Here is a 15,372-nt window from a genome sequence, read left to right on the forward strand (position 1 = left end):
GGTGAAGGTGAAGGTGAAGGTGAAGGTGAAGGTGAAGGTGAAGGTGGGAGCGCACCCATGGCTAGAAAGAGACCACTTGGTGCCCAGCCTGAGCTTTAGGATTTTCAACAGCCTTTGGGAACTTGCTTAAGCTGCAGCAGAGACAAGACAGGTCTGAGGTGTGCTGGAAGATGGAAGAGGGAGATTCCCAGGTCTTTGCCCACCCCAAGGTTAGGGAAAACTCTCCAGCACCCCAGCAAACGGCAAATCCATACAGAAAAAGCCCTCAGCAACAGGGATGGAGCAGCTGCTGTTGTCAGTGCTTCCTACCCCCTGCCTCCCCAGCCAGATCCGCTGACATCCAACACTGCCTCTGCCAAGCCAGCCCAGTTGGGTTCCCCCACTAATGCAAGCAGAAAAGCCATCCTTTGGGGGCTCCTTTAAAGCAGTGCCTCCCCCCACTCCAAAAAAAGACTTAGTCGAAGCAAACGCCAGACCCATTAAGAGCAAAGGACCTCGCAGCCAACAGAGGAATGCTTGGGCTTGATGGACTGTTTATAGAGTCTTTTATAGGAAGGATGGGTAACCTAATCCCAACTACAACATTTTTTATGCTGCTCTATGAGGGTTCAGCTGTGATTAAACTGTTGGCACAGTCCCATGGCACATAAAACCATGGAGACCAGCAAGTCTCATCCCCGCCAGAGCCCTGCAAATGCAAGCGGCAAAACTATTCCAAGCATTAAAGGCCGGCGAGCCCCGCTGCGGGCCATCCCCGCTCACACCTCCAACGGGCCTCGCTACCTTCAGAGACCAAAATAAAAGCAACTCAGCAGTCACTGCGCTGATCTCTACTGAATATCTACCCCTGCTGCAGTCCAGAGCAGGGCAAAGGACAACCACCCCTCCCGGACTCGGTTTGGGTCCCAGAAGCTGGGTGCAGGAGACGCAACTGCTCTTGCAAAAATGTGCTCTCAGCAGTGGGCTTCAACGTCCTTCTTTCCTAGAAGCAGTCCCAGGACCAGCACGGGGCCCTTCAGCATCCTCCTAAGACACTGGATAAATCCCATAGTAACGTTTTCTGAATGGTTAAAACACTTGATTTTGAGCCAACCTCACTAAATTGAGATGATCAGAGTTGCATGTCCCTGATGTATCTACCAGGCTGCCACCCCACAGCTGGAGTGGAGACTGGCCTCCAGCATGGGCGAAGTCCCCCCAGGAGCCAGCCTCCAGGGAGAGGACATCTGAACACCTCCACTCGGCTCAGGCAGATGTTGACCCAGGAAACCATGCCCACCAGGACACACCATCCCCAGGGTACTCTGATTTGACTGTCTGAGAAGGGAAAAAAGAGTCGGAGGGGGAGAGATTGGAAGAGCAGGTACCTCCAAGCCCAGACTTGGCACAGGGTTGCACCAAACCCCCCCTCCAGACCCTCAGCTTAGCTGGAAAGGAGAAAACAGTGGTGGGGCTGGGGCAGGAACCCCCTCTGCTAATACGCATCAACAGGGATTGTACCTGGGACCTGCATCCTTGGGGAGTGGGACGGCTCGATGTCAGACCAGCAGGGTCTCCGTCGGTGCCACTGGTGGGTGGGATTTCTTCAGGCAATTTGAACACGATGTTTGTTTCGTTTTATTGTTATAGAATTGGATCAGAACCAAGGCTTTGCTTTTTTTTATTTTTTCTTTTTTGGCTTTGTTGATTCATCCATCAGTTTGTCTGGCTGGCCTCATGATACTCCCTGGCATGATGGGGCCACCACACACCCATTCCAGGTGGGCTCCCAACGCTCCTCTTAGCCCACGGCCATGCAGGGTGGCCTCTCGGAGTTAAAGCTTTGGAGCACATTGAGCACAAGTGCCATCAATTTCAAACCCTTCTTCTGCATCAAATAAAAGACACCACCACCTCAGAAACCCTGTGCTGAGCATCCCCAGCCACAGCATACAGGAGAGGGACGTGTCCCTCAGCGCACAGCCAGGCTCTTTATGTGGGATGGGACTTTGCCAGCAGTTTTTTTTTTAGCCCTGCACAAGAATACAGCACATTCCTGCTGCTGAAGGGAAGGAGACCCTGCAGCGCTTCCGGATGCTGTCACCTGAGCCCGTGCACCCATGGGGTTTCTCCTTCCAGCACAGCCCCTGATGCACCACGTGCAGGGCGATGGGCGCCTTGATGGAAACACAAGGGGGTGGGCACGCCGCCGTGGCTCGATGAGCTGCCAGCACCCCCGGGAGACCCACAGCAGGGGCCAAGCCCTTCTCCACCCCTCTTGCCACCCAGCAATTCGAGGCTGGTGGACGACACACCCAGGGCTGACCTCACAAATCCCATTTTTTTTTTCCCTTTTCCCTCTGTAGCCCACACACCGAGGACCTCCGAAACGCACGGTAAAACCCCAGGTCAAGATTTCCAAGGGCTCAGCACCCACAGGCGGGAGCTCAGGTCATATTTAGGCCACCCAAATTACAGGACAAGACTTCTCCTTGAGGGTGACCTGCTTCGCTTCCCCCAGCACGAGCCCACGTGGGCAGCCCCTGCCACCCCATCCAGCACGCCACGGGGTCGCGTGGGCTCCACCGGTCCCTCCTGTTGGTCCCCAAACCTGCCACTCCCAAACTGGCCGCAGCCGCTGGCAGTGTCCCCTACACATCCCTTACTTTCCAGCCCAAAATTCAAGTTCCCCCCCACGCAGCCCCAGCTTGTCTTACGCAGAGACGTATGGAAACAGGGAGCAGCAAAGCAGCGCTGTGGGACGCAGCCCGCAGGGGTTGTGCTTCACCCTCAGCCCCGCAGATAAGCAAGGACGGGCTCCGGCAGTGCCGAGGGATGAAAGCAAACACCGGGGAAGAGCCGGTTCGCTCAGCTTTTGGCCTGTGCCCCACGTGCACACCCACGAGCTGTGTCCCACCAGGATGGGGACAGCCGCGTGCTCAGCCCCGGTGCCATAAACCAGTGGAGCCCAGGAGACCTCCCCAGCCACCGCTCGACCCAAGGAGGAACATCGGCAACCTCCTGGAGTGGTGCAAGGTTTAGCCAAACCCAGGAACAGAGACCAGACAACAAATGGGAGCAGCTGCCAGCAAGTTCAGCGTTTCCAGAGGATTCCAGCTGTCACTCTCCAGCCAGAACAGGTGTCAGTCACAGCAAAACCTCGTGGCAGCTATTCAACCCGAAGGCACAAGAGTTTCACATCAGATCAAAAAAAAATGCGTCGTTAGCAACTTCTCTGCTCTCCATCTCACCTACAGCCTTGGAAAAAGAAAAGTGAAGAGGCAAAAGGAGGAGAAACGCAGGTGTATGATGTGGTGGCTCTGTGCAGCAGCAGTGCAGCCACCCAAAGCAGCACCTCCCCATCACTAGGCGATGCTCAGAGCAGATCTGCCCCCCCATGACAAAGCCACACCATCGACCATCACCCAGCTGCCACAGGTGCCCTCAAAGCAGCACCCACCTACCCCAGGCCGGCTCCGTCGCACATCCGAGCTGGCCCCATCCCACTCGCAGGCTCGCTGCCTGCTGCCTGGAGATTTACACCGAGCACGACACAGAGCAGACCTGTTCAACACTTCCCACTGGCCAGACAACAACCCCTACCAATGCTGCCAACGTCCTCATTAGCACCTTTCCCATGCCTGCCTTGCTCCCGACTGCTCTGCATCTGGTCGAGGACTCTCTTTAAGGTTCCTCAAAGGTAGAGCAGACGAATGGGGACAAGTCCTGGAGGTGCTTGGCACCCCTTCCCCTCCAGAGCAGCTGGCACAGCCCGCTCCTCCAGCCTGCGCCAGCGCCCCGCTGCTCTGCTACTTCTCTGCTGTCAAGGGATTTCCACTCGGCATCATGCACACTTCTGTGTTCATCCTTTCCGAGCCCCCAGTGCGGTGTTAACATGCGGCGAGGACAGGAGAAGCCCAGGAGGGTCCTTGTTACATGGGGACTAACCATCCCTCACCAGGCGGGTAAAACGAGTGGGGCTTTGTCTCAGTTTCAGCATGGACAGGGCAGCTCCAGGCACTGCCCGGGGAATGCATTTTAAACTGAAAGAGGGGAGATTTAGATTAGATATTAGGAAAAAATTCTTTGCTGTGAGGGTGGTGAGACACTGGCCCAGGTTGCCCAGAGAAGCTGTGGCTGCACCCTCCCTGGCAGTGTTCAAGGCCAGGTTGGATGGGGCTTGGAGCAACCTGGTCTGGTGGAAGGTGTCCCTGCCCGTGGCAGGGGGGTTGGAACTAGATGGTCTTTAAGGTCCCTTCCAACCCAAACCATTCTATGATTCTATGAATGCATTTGCCCAACCTGAATGGAAACTGTCTGCGGTGGGGCTGCTCTGCTCTGCCTGCCTCGATGCACCCCCTCGCTGCCACAGCATCGCACCCCATGACAGGCAGGAGCAAGCTCGGAGGGGCAGACATCTCCATCCCACCACCCAGCACCGGCAATTAATTCCCTGCCACTGGCCATTCCCCATGTCCAGGCACCGGCCGCTCTCTGCTCCTCAGGGAAAGAAAAAACCCACGTTACCAGCTTGCTTTCCCTCCCAGAGCTGTGCCCGTTTCTACACCACTGCAGCGAGGAAGCCACGCTCCCGCTCGCATTTAACACGCAGGTGCTCTCGGTGCATGCAGGCAGCTTGCGTGCCGGGGCACGCACACAAGGGCTGGGGATGAGCACACAAACCCAGTGCTCAGCCACCTGCAAGGGCCCTCCGCAAGCAACCTTGGAGGTGTCGGGGATCCCGCAGGAGAAACCCGCAGGAGATGCTTTCCCCAAAGCTGGCAAGCCGCAATTAACCCTCAGCAGCCCGGCGGCCCCCCTCCCTGCAGGCAACACCCTCAGTCCACTCATACACCTTGTTTTATTTCATCCGTGCTGCCCCCCAGTTCATGCATTTCTCCTGCTCGCTTCGTCCCCTGATACCAGACAGGCTTAAAAGTAAAACAAGGCAAAGATTTATTAAGTGAAGCTCACCGTAAAGGGTTCCGAGTCGCAGCTGTGGAGCCTGGAAACAGGATTACCAGCAAAGCAAATCATGAAACGCGCCCGTACCCTCTGCGCGGCGAGACGCGACCCCTCACGTGCTCCAGCCTACCTCGCACCCAAGCACGCAGCTAGCACCGGCTAGGGCGGCCGCCCGGCCACCTCACAGCCCCTCACCACCTCATGAGCCTCTCCGGGATGGCCCGGGGCTTCTTCAACCTCCCCTCTGCTGCACCCAACTCGTTTAGCTGGCCCAATCATGATCTTCAGCAGACCTTCTACCCTACCTTGCCTCAAACCAGCTGCACATGTATTTGTCAGTCCAGAGCACTCTTAGCTCTTATTCAAGACCACAAACAGCTTCTTCAGACACACCTTCAGAATAGGTGGTAGATATGGGATAAAGGCATCATCCCCATGCATGTCCTGGGACCAAGCCTTCCTCCTTGGTCAGGCTGATGAGCCCCATCACCCGTGTCCAACAGCTCAAACACTGGCCGTACAAAAAGCTGAGCTTGAAGGAAGAGATGCATCTCATGAGAAAAAGGCTTGAAGCCAAATTCCAGGAGGCAGCACCTTGTCCATACCCAGTGGGAATGAGCTGCACAGTCACGGGAGCCAGTGGCAGGGAAGGATGCTGCCAGCTCACCGGCCCGTGCCTGGAGTGAGTGGAGAACAGTGGATGCAGGCAGATATGGCTCCTGGTAGGACACACACATCAATCTCTTGGGTGAAAGTAACCACACACCTGGAGGCATCTGAACAGCCTGTTCCTGCCCAGTTTGTCCTCAGACACATCATGCCCAACCCTTTAGTCTCAGCAAGTAACCCAAGCAAAGCACTTGGGTTCAGTGGCCACCCCACATGGACAAGTGGCCTCCTGGGAGGCTCAGAAAAGCAGGGCCTCCTCTGGAGACTGAAGATCACCCAAGGACTCCTGTCCCTGCTCCAAGACAGAGTGCTCCAATCGGTCCTCCTTTGCCCTGAGAGACTCTGGGATGGGAAGAACCTGCACTGCCACACCACGGTGCATGGCATGCTTCTCATCCACAGCCTCCCACGACCCCCGTGCACCAGGGCTGGGAGGGTGGAGATGCCTTCTCTCTCCTCCACCCCTCTGCTGAAGTTGTCCAGGCTCACAGAGGGTCTGGACAGAGGGTTCAGAGAGTCCAGCCCTTGTTTGACTCTCCTGTCCCTCCCTGGCTCTCCCCCTCCTCTGCCTCGCAGCAGCAGAGCAGCGCTGCACCAACCACCCAACAAGGGTCCCTGCAAGCCATGGCAAGAACATGCAACCAAAGCTCACCACGCTCCAGCAAGACCCCCCACGCTTTGGGGACGTGTTTCGGGAGCTGGGGTGACCCTTCGCATGGAGCAGGGCTCGTTGCAGCCCGCTGCCGGGCAGACGGACCCCAAATAAGTTCACAGGCAGTGAGCTGCTCGGTGTGGGATAACCATCGCCCGGGACAGAGTTTGTCCCTCAGTCTGCTGCGGACCAGGTGTCCCCGGGACCCCCAAAGCCTGGGTGGGAGAAGAGGAGAGCCGAGCCCTTCGCAGCCAGCCCGCCCGCCTCCCCCTCCTCTCCCACGGCGGGGGCTCGGCAGCCGGCCGCAGGCTGCCCAGGAGCCCGGCCGCGGAGCCCATTGTTCCTTTTGTCTGGCCTTTTGAGCACGAGCCCGCGCGGCTCGAGGCGTCCCCTCCGCCGCCGGGACGTTCACACGCCTAGCCGCCCTCGCCACCCCCCGACCCTCCCCTAAACCCAGCCTCTGCCCCCGCAAGATGAACCCAGGGCTGAGGGGAGCTCCTCTCCTCCCCCAGCTCCAGCCAGAAGCTCTCGCCCTCCGAAACGCCGAGGAGGGCAAAGGCGAGCGCCAACGGGCGTTGTCCAGGGGGCCTTCCCCTTGCTCGGCCACCCTGCCAAAATCAAGAGCCTGCGTAAGGCTGGAAGGTGTTCCCACCACCACGGCCAAGGCAATGAGGGCCTGGAGCGATGTGGACCCCTGCCAGCGCTTTGCCTCGAAAGATGTAGGTGGTCTTGAAAGCCAAGCTGGGACCTGGGGGGAGATGGAGCCCCCACTGAGCTTGGGCATCCAGCATCAGAGCCTGGAGAAGACGCCCTTCCCTTTGGGACAGACCTCAAGTGCTGCATCGGCCAAAGGAGGCTGAGCCAAGGGGATTCCTGGCTTCCCTCCCACCTCCAGCAGCGCACCAGGGGGATGCTCAGGGAGGAGGTGCAGAAAGCACCCCCCTTTCTGCAGCCCAGCATCAAGGGCTTCCTGATGCCCCTGGGACTCAGGACGGGCAAGGGTGGGCTTCACCCTGCCCAACGCACTCCATCGCTCCTGGTTTTACACCTTCCGCTTGAGAACTCAAGAGCGAGTGAAAAAATATAAAATAATGACTCGTCACCCCTTCATCACCCTCTTTTTCACACCTCCTGTAGTCCGACGCACCTCTGTGCCCCCCTCCAGCTGCATCTTTCCTGAAGCCCCCCCACCCACATACCTCTCCTGTACAAGCATCTTCGCCCTCCTTTCCCAGCCTTTCCCAGTTCTGAGTTGACGCTTTCAAAGCGCCATCCACAATGACTTTAAGATCTCTTTCTTAAAATGCTAATAAGTAATTTAAAGACTGCCACTGTGCATGCATGGGTTTAGGGTAATTTTTTCCATGTGAATCCCTTCTCATTCATCACTGACTACATTTAATCTGCCACTTTATAGCCTGGTTATCCAGTGTCATGAGATCCTTTTACAATATTTTAAAGACAACTGTTGTTTTTATCGTCCTGAATAATTTTGTATAATCTGCAAACTTTTCTTGCCTTCGAGTTCCCACCCCTTTCTAGTGCATTTATAAATACGTCGCAAGTGCAAGACTCACGCTGACCCCCATCCAGTGGGAAAACTGACTCTTTGTTTCCCACTCTTTGAGCAGATTTTAATCCATAAGAGAGCCCTTCCTCTAAAATTACTGGTCTGGAGTCTCCTGGATCACCCAGGGAGATCTTCTTAAAGGATGCTCATCCCATTTGCTCTGGCCCCAATATTCGTTTTACCAATTTATTCTAAAATATAAGCTCTTCTGCCATCACCTCAGGGCAGTCTCTCTGCCCTGCCCTGGGAAGGAAAGCTCCTTGGAAGGAGTCCCCTTGGCCACGGACATTTGGGGGGACACTGAAGTTGTCCCTCATCTCCCCACGTGCTCCATCCTGGTTGGGTTTAACCTCCTGATTCTCATTTCTTGGGGGACGCTGGGAGGGGATAATTCATTTCTTCTCACAAGTTATTTTTCAAACTCCTCTCAGGCTGCCATATATGGTTTTGCATTCACCACGCCACAGTTTCTGATTTTTTTTTTGTTTTCCCCTTTTAGACACCACGTCCACTTTCTGAAGAACATCTTTTTACCTCCGGTGACCTCCTTCAATTTGCCATTTAATCAAGATTTATTTTCTTTTTTTAAAACTCATACGTTAACCGGCTGCAATGCATTTATCCGGAGCTTTAATATCATTTCCCACATCACGTGCAAGTATTTTGCTATTTTAGCTGCTCCCTTTGGCTAGCTGCTTCATTTTGCCTGACTTAAAAGATGTTACTGTGCAGTATTTTTAAGTGCTGGTCATTTTACGGATGCAATGGTCTGCCTCTAAGAGAGATAAGGTGGAAAGAACATCATTTATTAGACCAACTGATAAAGCTTCACCAACTTTTGGAGCTCACCAGTCCCTTCTCGTGCCCGCCAGGAGACTGAACCTGCTCCCACGGAGCCGGCCCCGTGCCTTGCACGGCATCGTACTTGATGCTCGGGTCTAAATCAAGAGATCCTCCTCTCGTGGGCTCTCCAAAGAGCTGTGATTATTGACAGCCACTAACACTGTAATTTCTGAATAACGCCCCTTTGTGACACTTACGGAGGCAAGGACCATCCACAATTACAGTTGTGTTTTCTGCCCTCGTGGCCCATTTCACCTCCCTTGAGTCGGGTCAGAGGGGCAGCAGAGACCTAACACTGCTCCCTTCATCCCCGAGCACGGACATTCAGAGAGGGGCGGACGGCACAGCACGATCCTCGCTCGCTCCTTCGCCTCCATCCTGCTTTGCCTGGCGTGGGGTGGCACACCCCACGCAGCCACCCCTGCGCCTGCACCCTGGCACTAACTGCCATCCGTCCAGCACGTTCCTGAGACACCCAATATCGATATAAACTCGATATCGATATAAAGTTGGTATCAATATATCCCCGCACAGCTCCCTGCGGCACCTCTCCTTCCTCGCACCCTCCCCGGCCCCGAGGGGTCCCTGCCCACCTGCAGCATCCCCAGCGATACCCCCTGCCCTGTGCTCCCTGCATCCCTGGGTACCAGCCAGGGCGGAGCCCCCTCCCGAGCCCCCCCCGGGGTGCTGTCTCTCCCTCCCGCCTGCGCCACACGTCAGCGCCTTATCGCGGGAGGCCCCATCGTTACCCCCTTATCTAACGGCTGAACTTTTGCCTCCGAGCATCTCCCCGCTACCCCCATCCCGACGCGATCCAACAGGCAGCCGCGCTTCGCTCCGGCGTCTCTGCAAACCAGAAGACAGGTTTGGGAGGGATTGCAAACCAGGAGAGGAGCTGACGGGGGACTTTCTCGGTAAAAAAGGACTTTCTGTGGGATGGGAACCCCGCACCCGCTCCCGGACAGACCCGCACACAAGCACCCATCTCAGCAGGGACGGTCTGTCCGGGAGCGGGTGCGTGTTGGGGCAGGAGCGGTGGGCTCTCGTTTATCATGGCTCCGGCTGCGCTTGCACAAAAGTGCTCGGGACTCGGGAGGTATCTCAGCATCCAGTATTTACCCAGCTCCTCAGGCAGGTTTTGCAGCCCCGCTGGTGCCCACCCCTCTTTACAGCCAGCTCAGGTATGTGTACACAAACGGCCGCCAACTAGTGCAGGCAGATCCTCAGCCCGTCTGCAAAGGCGACTGCTGCTCCCATCTTTGGGGGACAAAACGCCTTGGCAGCATCCCCAAGGCACAGCCACGTCCCCTTCACACTCCCAGATCCCTCTGTAGGGTGTCCCGAGGAGCTGTGGGACGTCAGTAGCCACGGAGCCCCAAGCCCTCATCCCCTACAGCCCTGCCCCCTTGGCATCTCCCTCCAGCATCTGCTCCCTCAGCTTTTATGACCCAGCGAAGCTGGAAATGCAGCAGGGATCGGGAGTAACTGCTGCTCCCTCCCGGGAAAAGCCGAGGAGCAGAGCTGCAACAGCGGCTACACGGACGTTTAAATTGGGACCTCGTTTGGTCTCCAAAAGGAGTTTCCTCCCCGGTCGCTGGCCCGGTAATGCGAAGGGCAGGCGGGTGCAAGGAATGCACCTTGTCAAAAATTAACCCAGGACACAGGGACGGGGAGGGGAGGAAGCAGCAGGGAGACGGGCAGCACAGGGCTGGCCCGAAACCACAGTCTCTGCTCTGCACCTCAATCCCATCTGTCAAAAATTTGTTTCCAGCCCGGACTCAGGACAGCGTTTGCAGATCTGGGGTTCAAACACGTGGGATGGATCGGCTTCTTGACAGATGCTGTGTTTTTCCCTGGACCTGCTGCTCCGCCGCATCCCTCCGGGGTGTGCCGGGCTCCCCGGGATGCTCCCGCAGCTCCTACGGTCCAGCACACCCCACCTCCCTGGAGCACCGAGATCAAAACAACTGCCCTGGTGTGACCCGTAACCCCGAAGAGGTGGCTAAAAAGCCTTCCTCCACTGAGACCATGAAGTCGGACACAACAAGGCACAGACCGAGCCCTGTGTTCGCTGGCATCCCCCTGCACCACCCCTGGGCCTGGAGGAGGTTGCGGAGGTGCTCAGCAGCGGGTCAGGACCATGTGTACAAGAGAGGTGAACCATATTTTAACACTAAAATATGTTACAGTGTACATAAAATACAATATATTGCATATTACATACATGTATGCAATACAATAAAAGCATAATGTATATTGTATTGTGTACATTACAATACATTATTAATTATGCAGAAACACAAAGGTCCTCTCTCCAGCTTGCTCGGAGGATGGGCACGGGTGTTCGTGTCCAGCACCTCAGCATGCCCCGAGGACGCCCATCTGGGTAGAGGATACGGCCCTCCCGCCCCAGCATCCCTCTCCAAGCCCAAGGTCGGGCTCAGGATCACAACCGCACAGGAGGATGCTCAGCATCGAGTCCCCTCGCCTGCGATGCTGCTTCCCAGCAAAACTCACGCCGGGCGATTCTCCCTCGCCCATCACCACTGCCTCCGCGCTGCCGGCTCCCCGGCTGCCTGCACCCTCACAGATATTGGGGCCATCTCGTCTCTTCTTTCGCATTTTTTGGCACACGGCTGGCTTTCCTCCAGCCCTCAGGAAACTCGCCAGCGCCGCAAGGTTTATGAAAAGTTAACTCCAACGGGGTGAAGAGCGCCTTCGGGTTTCTTTCCCCCCCTTGCACGTGAGTTAGCCGGGCTGTTGATTTTAAAATACCTAAGTGCCCTTCCCAGCTCCCCCTCAACAACACCTCGGCAGTATCAGTACTCCAGATACACTCGCAGCGTACGCCAGCAGGAATACAAAGAGGAGCCGTCGGTGATAGCGGCACTGTTACCAGCCGGTGTGGGATCCAGACCCTTCCAGGACTCCTTTGTTCTTGACTTGCTGGTTTTGGGGTTTTTTTTTAAAAAAAAAAAAAACACACAAAAAAACTTTCCTTTTATAAGCCTGAACTTTCTCAGCTGCAGATACGTTACCTTCAACTGCCTTAACAACTGTACGCAATTCTTAACCTCTGCTTTATGTACGTTGTCATCCACCTCCCTGTTTTCCATATTGATTTATGTTTTACGTTCTTTTCACATTTCCTTTTAACAGAGCCAGTTTTAACCAAACAGCCTTTCCTCCTGAGCCCGAGACACGCATTCTGCTGGCCAGTGAGTAATCAACTTCCAATTTTCATGCACACTCCTGTTTATATTTCCTTCCCTATCGGCTTTGTTTCTAATTAAGGTTTGTTAAATGCAAGTGAATATATAGTGTACAGAGAAATATAAAGCATGTAGATAAATAAACACCCCACACACACGCGCACTGACTAAGGCTGCACTTTCAACCACGGATCCCAAAGCACTTTGTCATGTTCATTAACAAAACCTCACGGCTCCCTTGGGAAAGACGCTTGTATTATTTTACGCCTTGTAATTAGGAAAACTGAGGCACAGAGGAGACAAGTGAAATTACCAGCATTACGGCAAAGCTCTGTAGCAGAGCTGAAAACAGGACTCAAGAGGCAGGATCCCCGGGCAAATCACCAGAACGCGTTTTTTCCCCTCAATGAGCCTTTTTTCCTCCCGTTTTGGCCCTGGGAATTTGCCAGAGCTGGTGATGGCAGCGCGGAGGGCATCACCACCGAGGAGGTGCCCTGCGGCCGCGGGGATGCGGTGGGGTCCAGCCACCATCTCCTTGGCCAGCAGCCGCCGTTGGGTCAGCCTGCCCACGCCGACGGGGCCCAGAGAATCCGGAGATGCAGAAGGACATTGCGTCCAAGCACCCCGGGGAGCCCCACGAAGAGGCAGCTCCCACAGGGAGGAAGGAGCAGAGGCGCAGCCGGGGAGCTGCATCCCGCACGCGTGCCTCTCGCCAGTCCTCCATCACAAGGAGGGAAAGGCTGGGACACCGTAGCTGGTTGCCGCACACGGCGAGCCACCATTGCAACCCCACGACACACACACAACAGGGCAGGAGGCAACAGCTGGGGCACAGGGGGACCCCACCAAACACAAATCAACGTGTTCAGCCCCAGACAGGGACGGGCGTTGGAAGCATGGTGCAGGGCCCCCATCGACCATCTCCCTGGGAGCGTCTCCATCCACGGAGGAGCACACCTTATGGCGATCATCTCGGGTGGGTGAAACGCCCCGCCAGCGCTGGCCATCCCCTCATCCCCAGATGTATATTCCCCGTCCCTTGGGATGAGCCCCGGTGCTCATGTATCCAGTCCCCGCTGCTCCCGACATGATGGTGGGAAGGTCACCCACATCTTCTAGCAAGCGGCAAAAGCCCCGGGAGCCAGTCACTGACCCCCCGGCACCACCCGGCAGCTCCTCTGGGCGTGCGGGAAGGGCAGGGAGGGGTGGAGGTGTCACCCGTCCCTGCCAGGGCACCTGGCTCCCTCCCCTGCCATAGTCAGCAGCGTCGGCTCTGCACGGCCAAGCCCGCTTGGGCCCCGCTGGCCCAGCACAAGCACCGTTGTAAGTGTCAGCACCGCCGACTGATCAGGCCAGACGTCCCACAAGGACATGTACGCTCCCACAAACACGCTCATCACCTCCCCCCCCCCATAATTAAAAACATACTGGGCTCATTTGAATAGCATAGCTGGCTAGCGCTCTCCACTGCAACGTAAATAGTCCTATTTATGCCAAGCTCCCATATTGTAAATATCACGATGTATAGCCGGCCAACCCATGAGTCATCTCCCAAAACTCCAACTTAATAAATGGTGCCTCATCCATGTTCCAGACAAACACCGTCCGTGCGGCTCCCACCGCCCAGTGCCTCCACGCCCAAGGCCGGCGGTGGCCGCCCAGCCTGCCCACCAGCCCAGCGAAGCCAGGGACACAGTGCAGCCACCCGGCCCCCCGCCAGCTCGGACATGGCCCTCCTGTGACGGGCAGACACCCGTGGACCACCCTGCTCCGGGATGAGCTTGTTTTTGGCCTCACACCTTGCCCTCGCCCCTGCCCAGCCCAGTTCTCCGGCGCTTCTCAGGGTGCCCGTGCGGCGGGCGGGCAGGAGGCACACGGGCATGGCTGAGAGGGGCTGGGGAGAGGGAACACGAGTCCCCCCCTTGCCCAGACCCCACCACCGGGCTACCACCCGGCGCAGCCCAGGAGCTCCCCACCTGCCGCCCGGCTCTGCTTTGTCTGAGCACCGGGGGGAACTCGGCGGGGAGCCCAGATCCTCCCGGGGACGCCGGGAAAGCCACGCCGCCAGCGGGGAGCCGGCCATGAGCTCCAGGATGCCGGCAAGGCCTTGCTGAGGTGCGCCCCAAAGCCTCTCCCAGCCGGCAGCAGCAGCGGGCACGGCGCGGCCGAGCCCGGGCATCCCTCGGAGAGAGGCTCCGCGGTACCCAGCCAGCACCCCGGGACCTGCTGCGGGGGTGCCGGCCAGGGATGCCCACCCCGGAGAAGGGGTGGCGGAGAGAAGGGGCAACGTAGCGATCGGGAGGGTCTGGGGACGGCGGGGCGTGGAGGGAAACACACACGCGGGGCCCCCAGCTCCGCACCGGGCTCCGGCGGCGACACCTCCAGCTGGGGCAGCACTTCCCCAAAACTTCGCCTCCCCTCCAGCGCTGCGGAGGGGGTGCGGCGGGGAGCGGGGGGACACAAAGTGCCACCCACCCCCCCCAAAAAAAAAAACAAGGAAAAAAGCCCGAAGGGGGGGGCTCGCCCTGCCCCAGCAGGGCCCCCGCCCCCCGCGGCCCCCCCTTACCTTCCACGGCGGCGAGCAGGGGCAGGAGGGCGAGAGGCAGGCAGCAGAGCCACAGCGGCCCCATGGTGCGCGCCGGGCCGGGCATCAGAGGCGGCGCGGCCGGCGCTCCATGGAGGCGGGGGAGCGCAGAGCCGAGCCCCTCGCTGGGGCCGCCGCCGGCGCGGGCACGGCCGCGGGCACGGAGCGCTCCGCCGGCCCCGCCGCCGCGGCCGGGCCGAGCCACCGCCGCCGCCGCGCGGGGGAGCGCCCCGCGCCGCCCGCCCCGCCCCGAGGCGCCGCTCTGCCGGCGGGGGCGGCGGGCGGCGGCGGCGGCGGGGCCGCGGCGGCGGCGGCGGGGCGGGGGGGGGAGCGGCGGGGGGCCGGCGGCGCGGCGGGGGGTTGCGGCGGGCGGGCGGCGGAGGGCGGCTCCCCCCGGCCGCCGATGGTTTCTCCCGGAGCTGTCGATCACCCAGAGAAAGCCGTGATTTCAGCCCGAATCCTCCTCGCCGGGGCTGGCCGCGCGCCGCCGAAACCGGGGAGGGGGTTCCCGGGGGGAGGCCCCGCCGCCCCCGCCCCGCCTCCGCTCCTTCCCACCGCCCGCGGCCCCGCTCCGGCCCGGCGGTCCCGGGGCTCAGCATCCCTCCAACCGGGGCTGCGCCCGCCCGGCCCTCGCCCCCCGCCGCTGCCCACCGGGGCGGGCGGGGGTCCCGGGGCGGGGGAGGGTGTCGGAGGGGGTGTGGGGGCTGCGGGCAGGGCCCGGCGGGACAAAGGGACACGTCCAGCGGGACAAAAATAACCAGGAGGTGGCAAAATCCGTGGCCTGTCGCTGGCCGGCTCCGGGCAGCCCCGGCCCCTCCAGACCCCCCGGAGCCAGCCCAGGTGGGGCGGGAGCAGGAGTTCCCTCACGTCCCGTGAGAAGTCGCCTTGACCCATCACA

The 15,372-nt window shown here is 58.6% G+C and overlaps 1 protein-coding gene across 3 annotated transcripts in view; it reads right to left on the reverse strand.

The window, feature by feature from the left end:
* Positions 1-14,541, reverse strand: part of EPHB2 (EPH receptor B2) — a 135,662-nt gene extending 121,121 nt beyond the window's left edge. For 2 of the 3 annotated variants that reach the window (XM_068414793.1, XM_068414790.1), the window contains exon 1: positions 14,457-14,520. In XM_068414793.1, coding sequence (XP_068270894.1) covers positions 14,457-14,520 — 64 coding nt within the window. Of the gene's footprint in view, positions 1-14,456 lie in introns of all 3 variants that reach the window. The other variant, XM_068414792.1, reaches the window with a different exon arrangement.
* Positions 14,542-15,372: the final 831 nt, after the last annotated feature.

The sequence above is a fragment of the Nyctibius grandis genome, chromosome 17, assembly GCF_013368605.1.
Source record: "Nyctibius grandis isolate bNycGra1 chromosome 17, bNycGra1.pri, whole genome shotgun sequence".
Taxonomy (NCBI): Eukaryota; Metazoa; Chordata; class Aves; order Nyctibiiformes; family Nyctibiidae; genus Nyctibius; species Nyctibius grandis.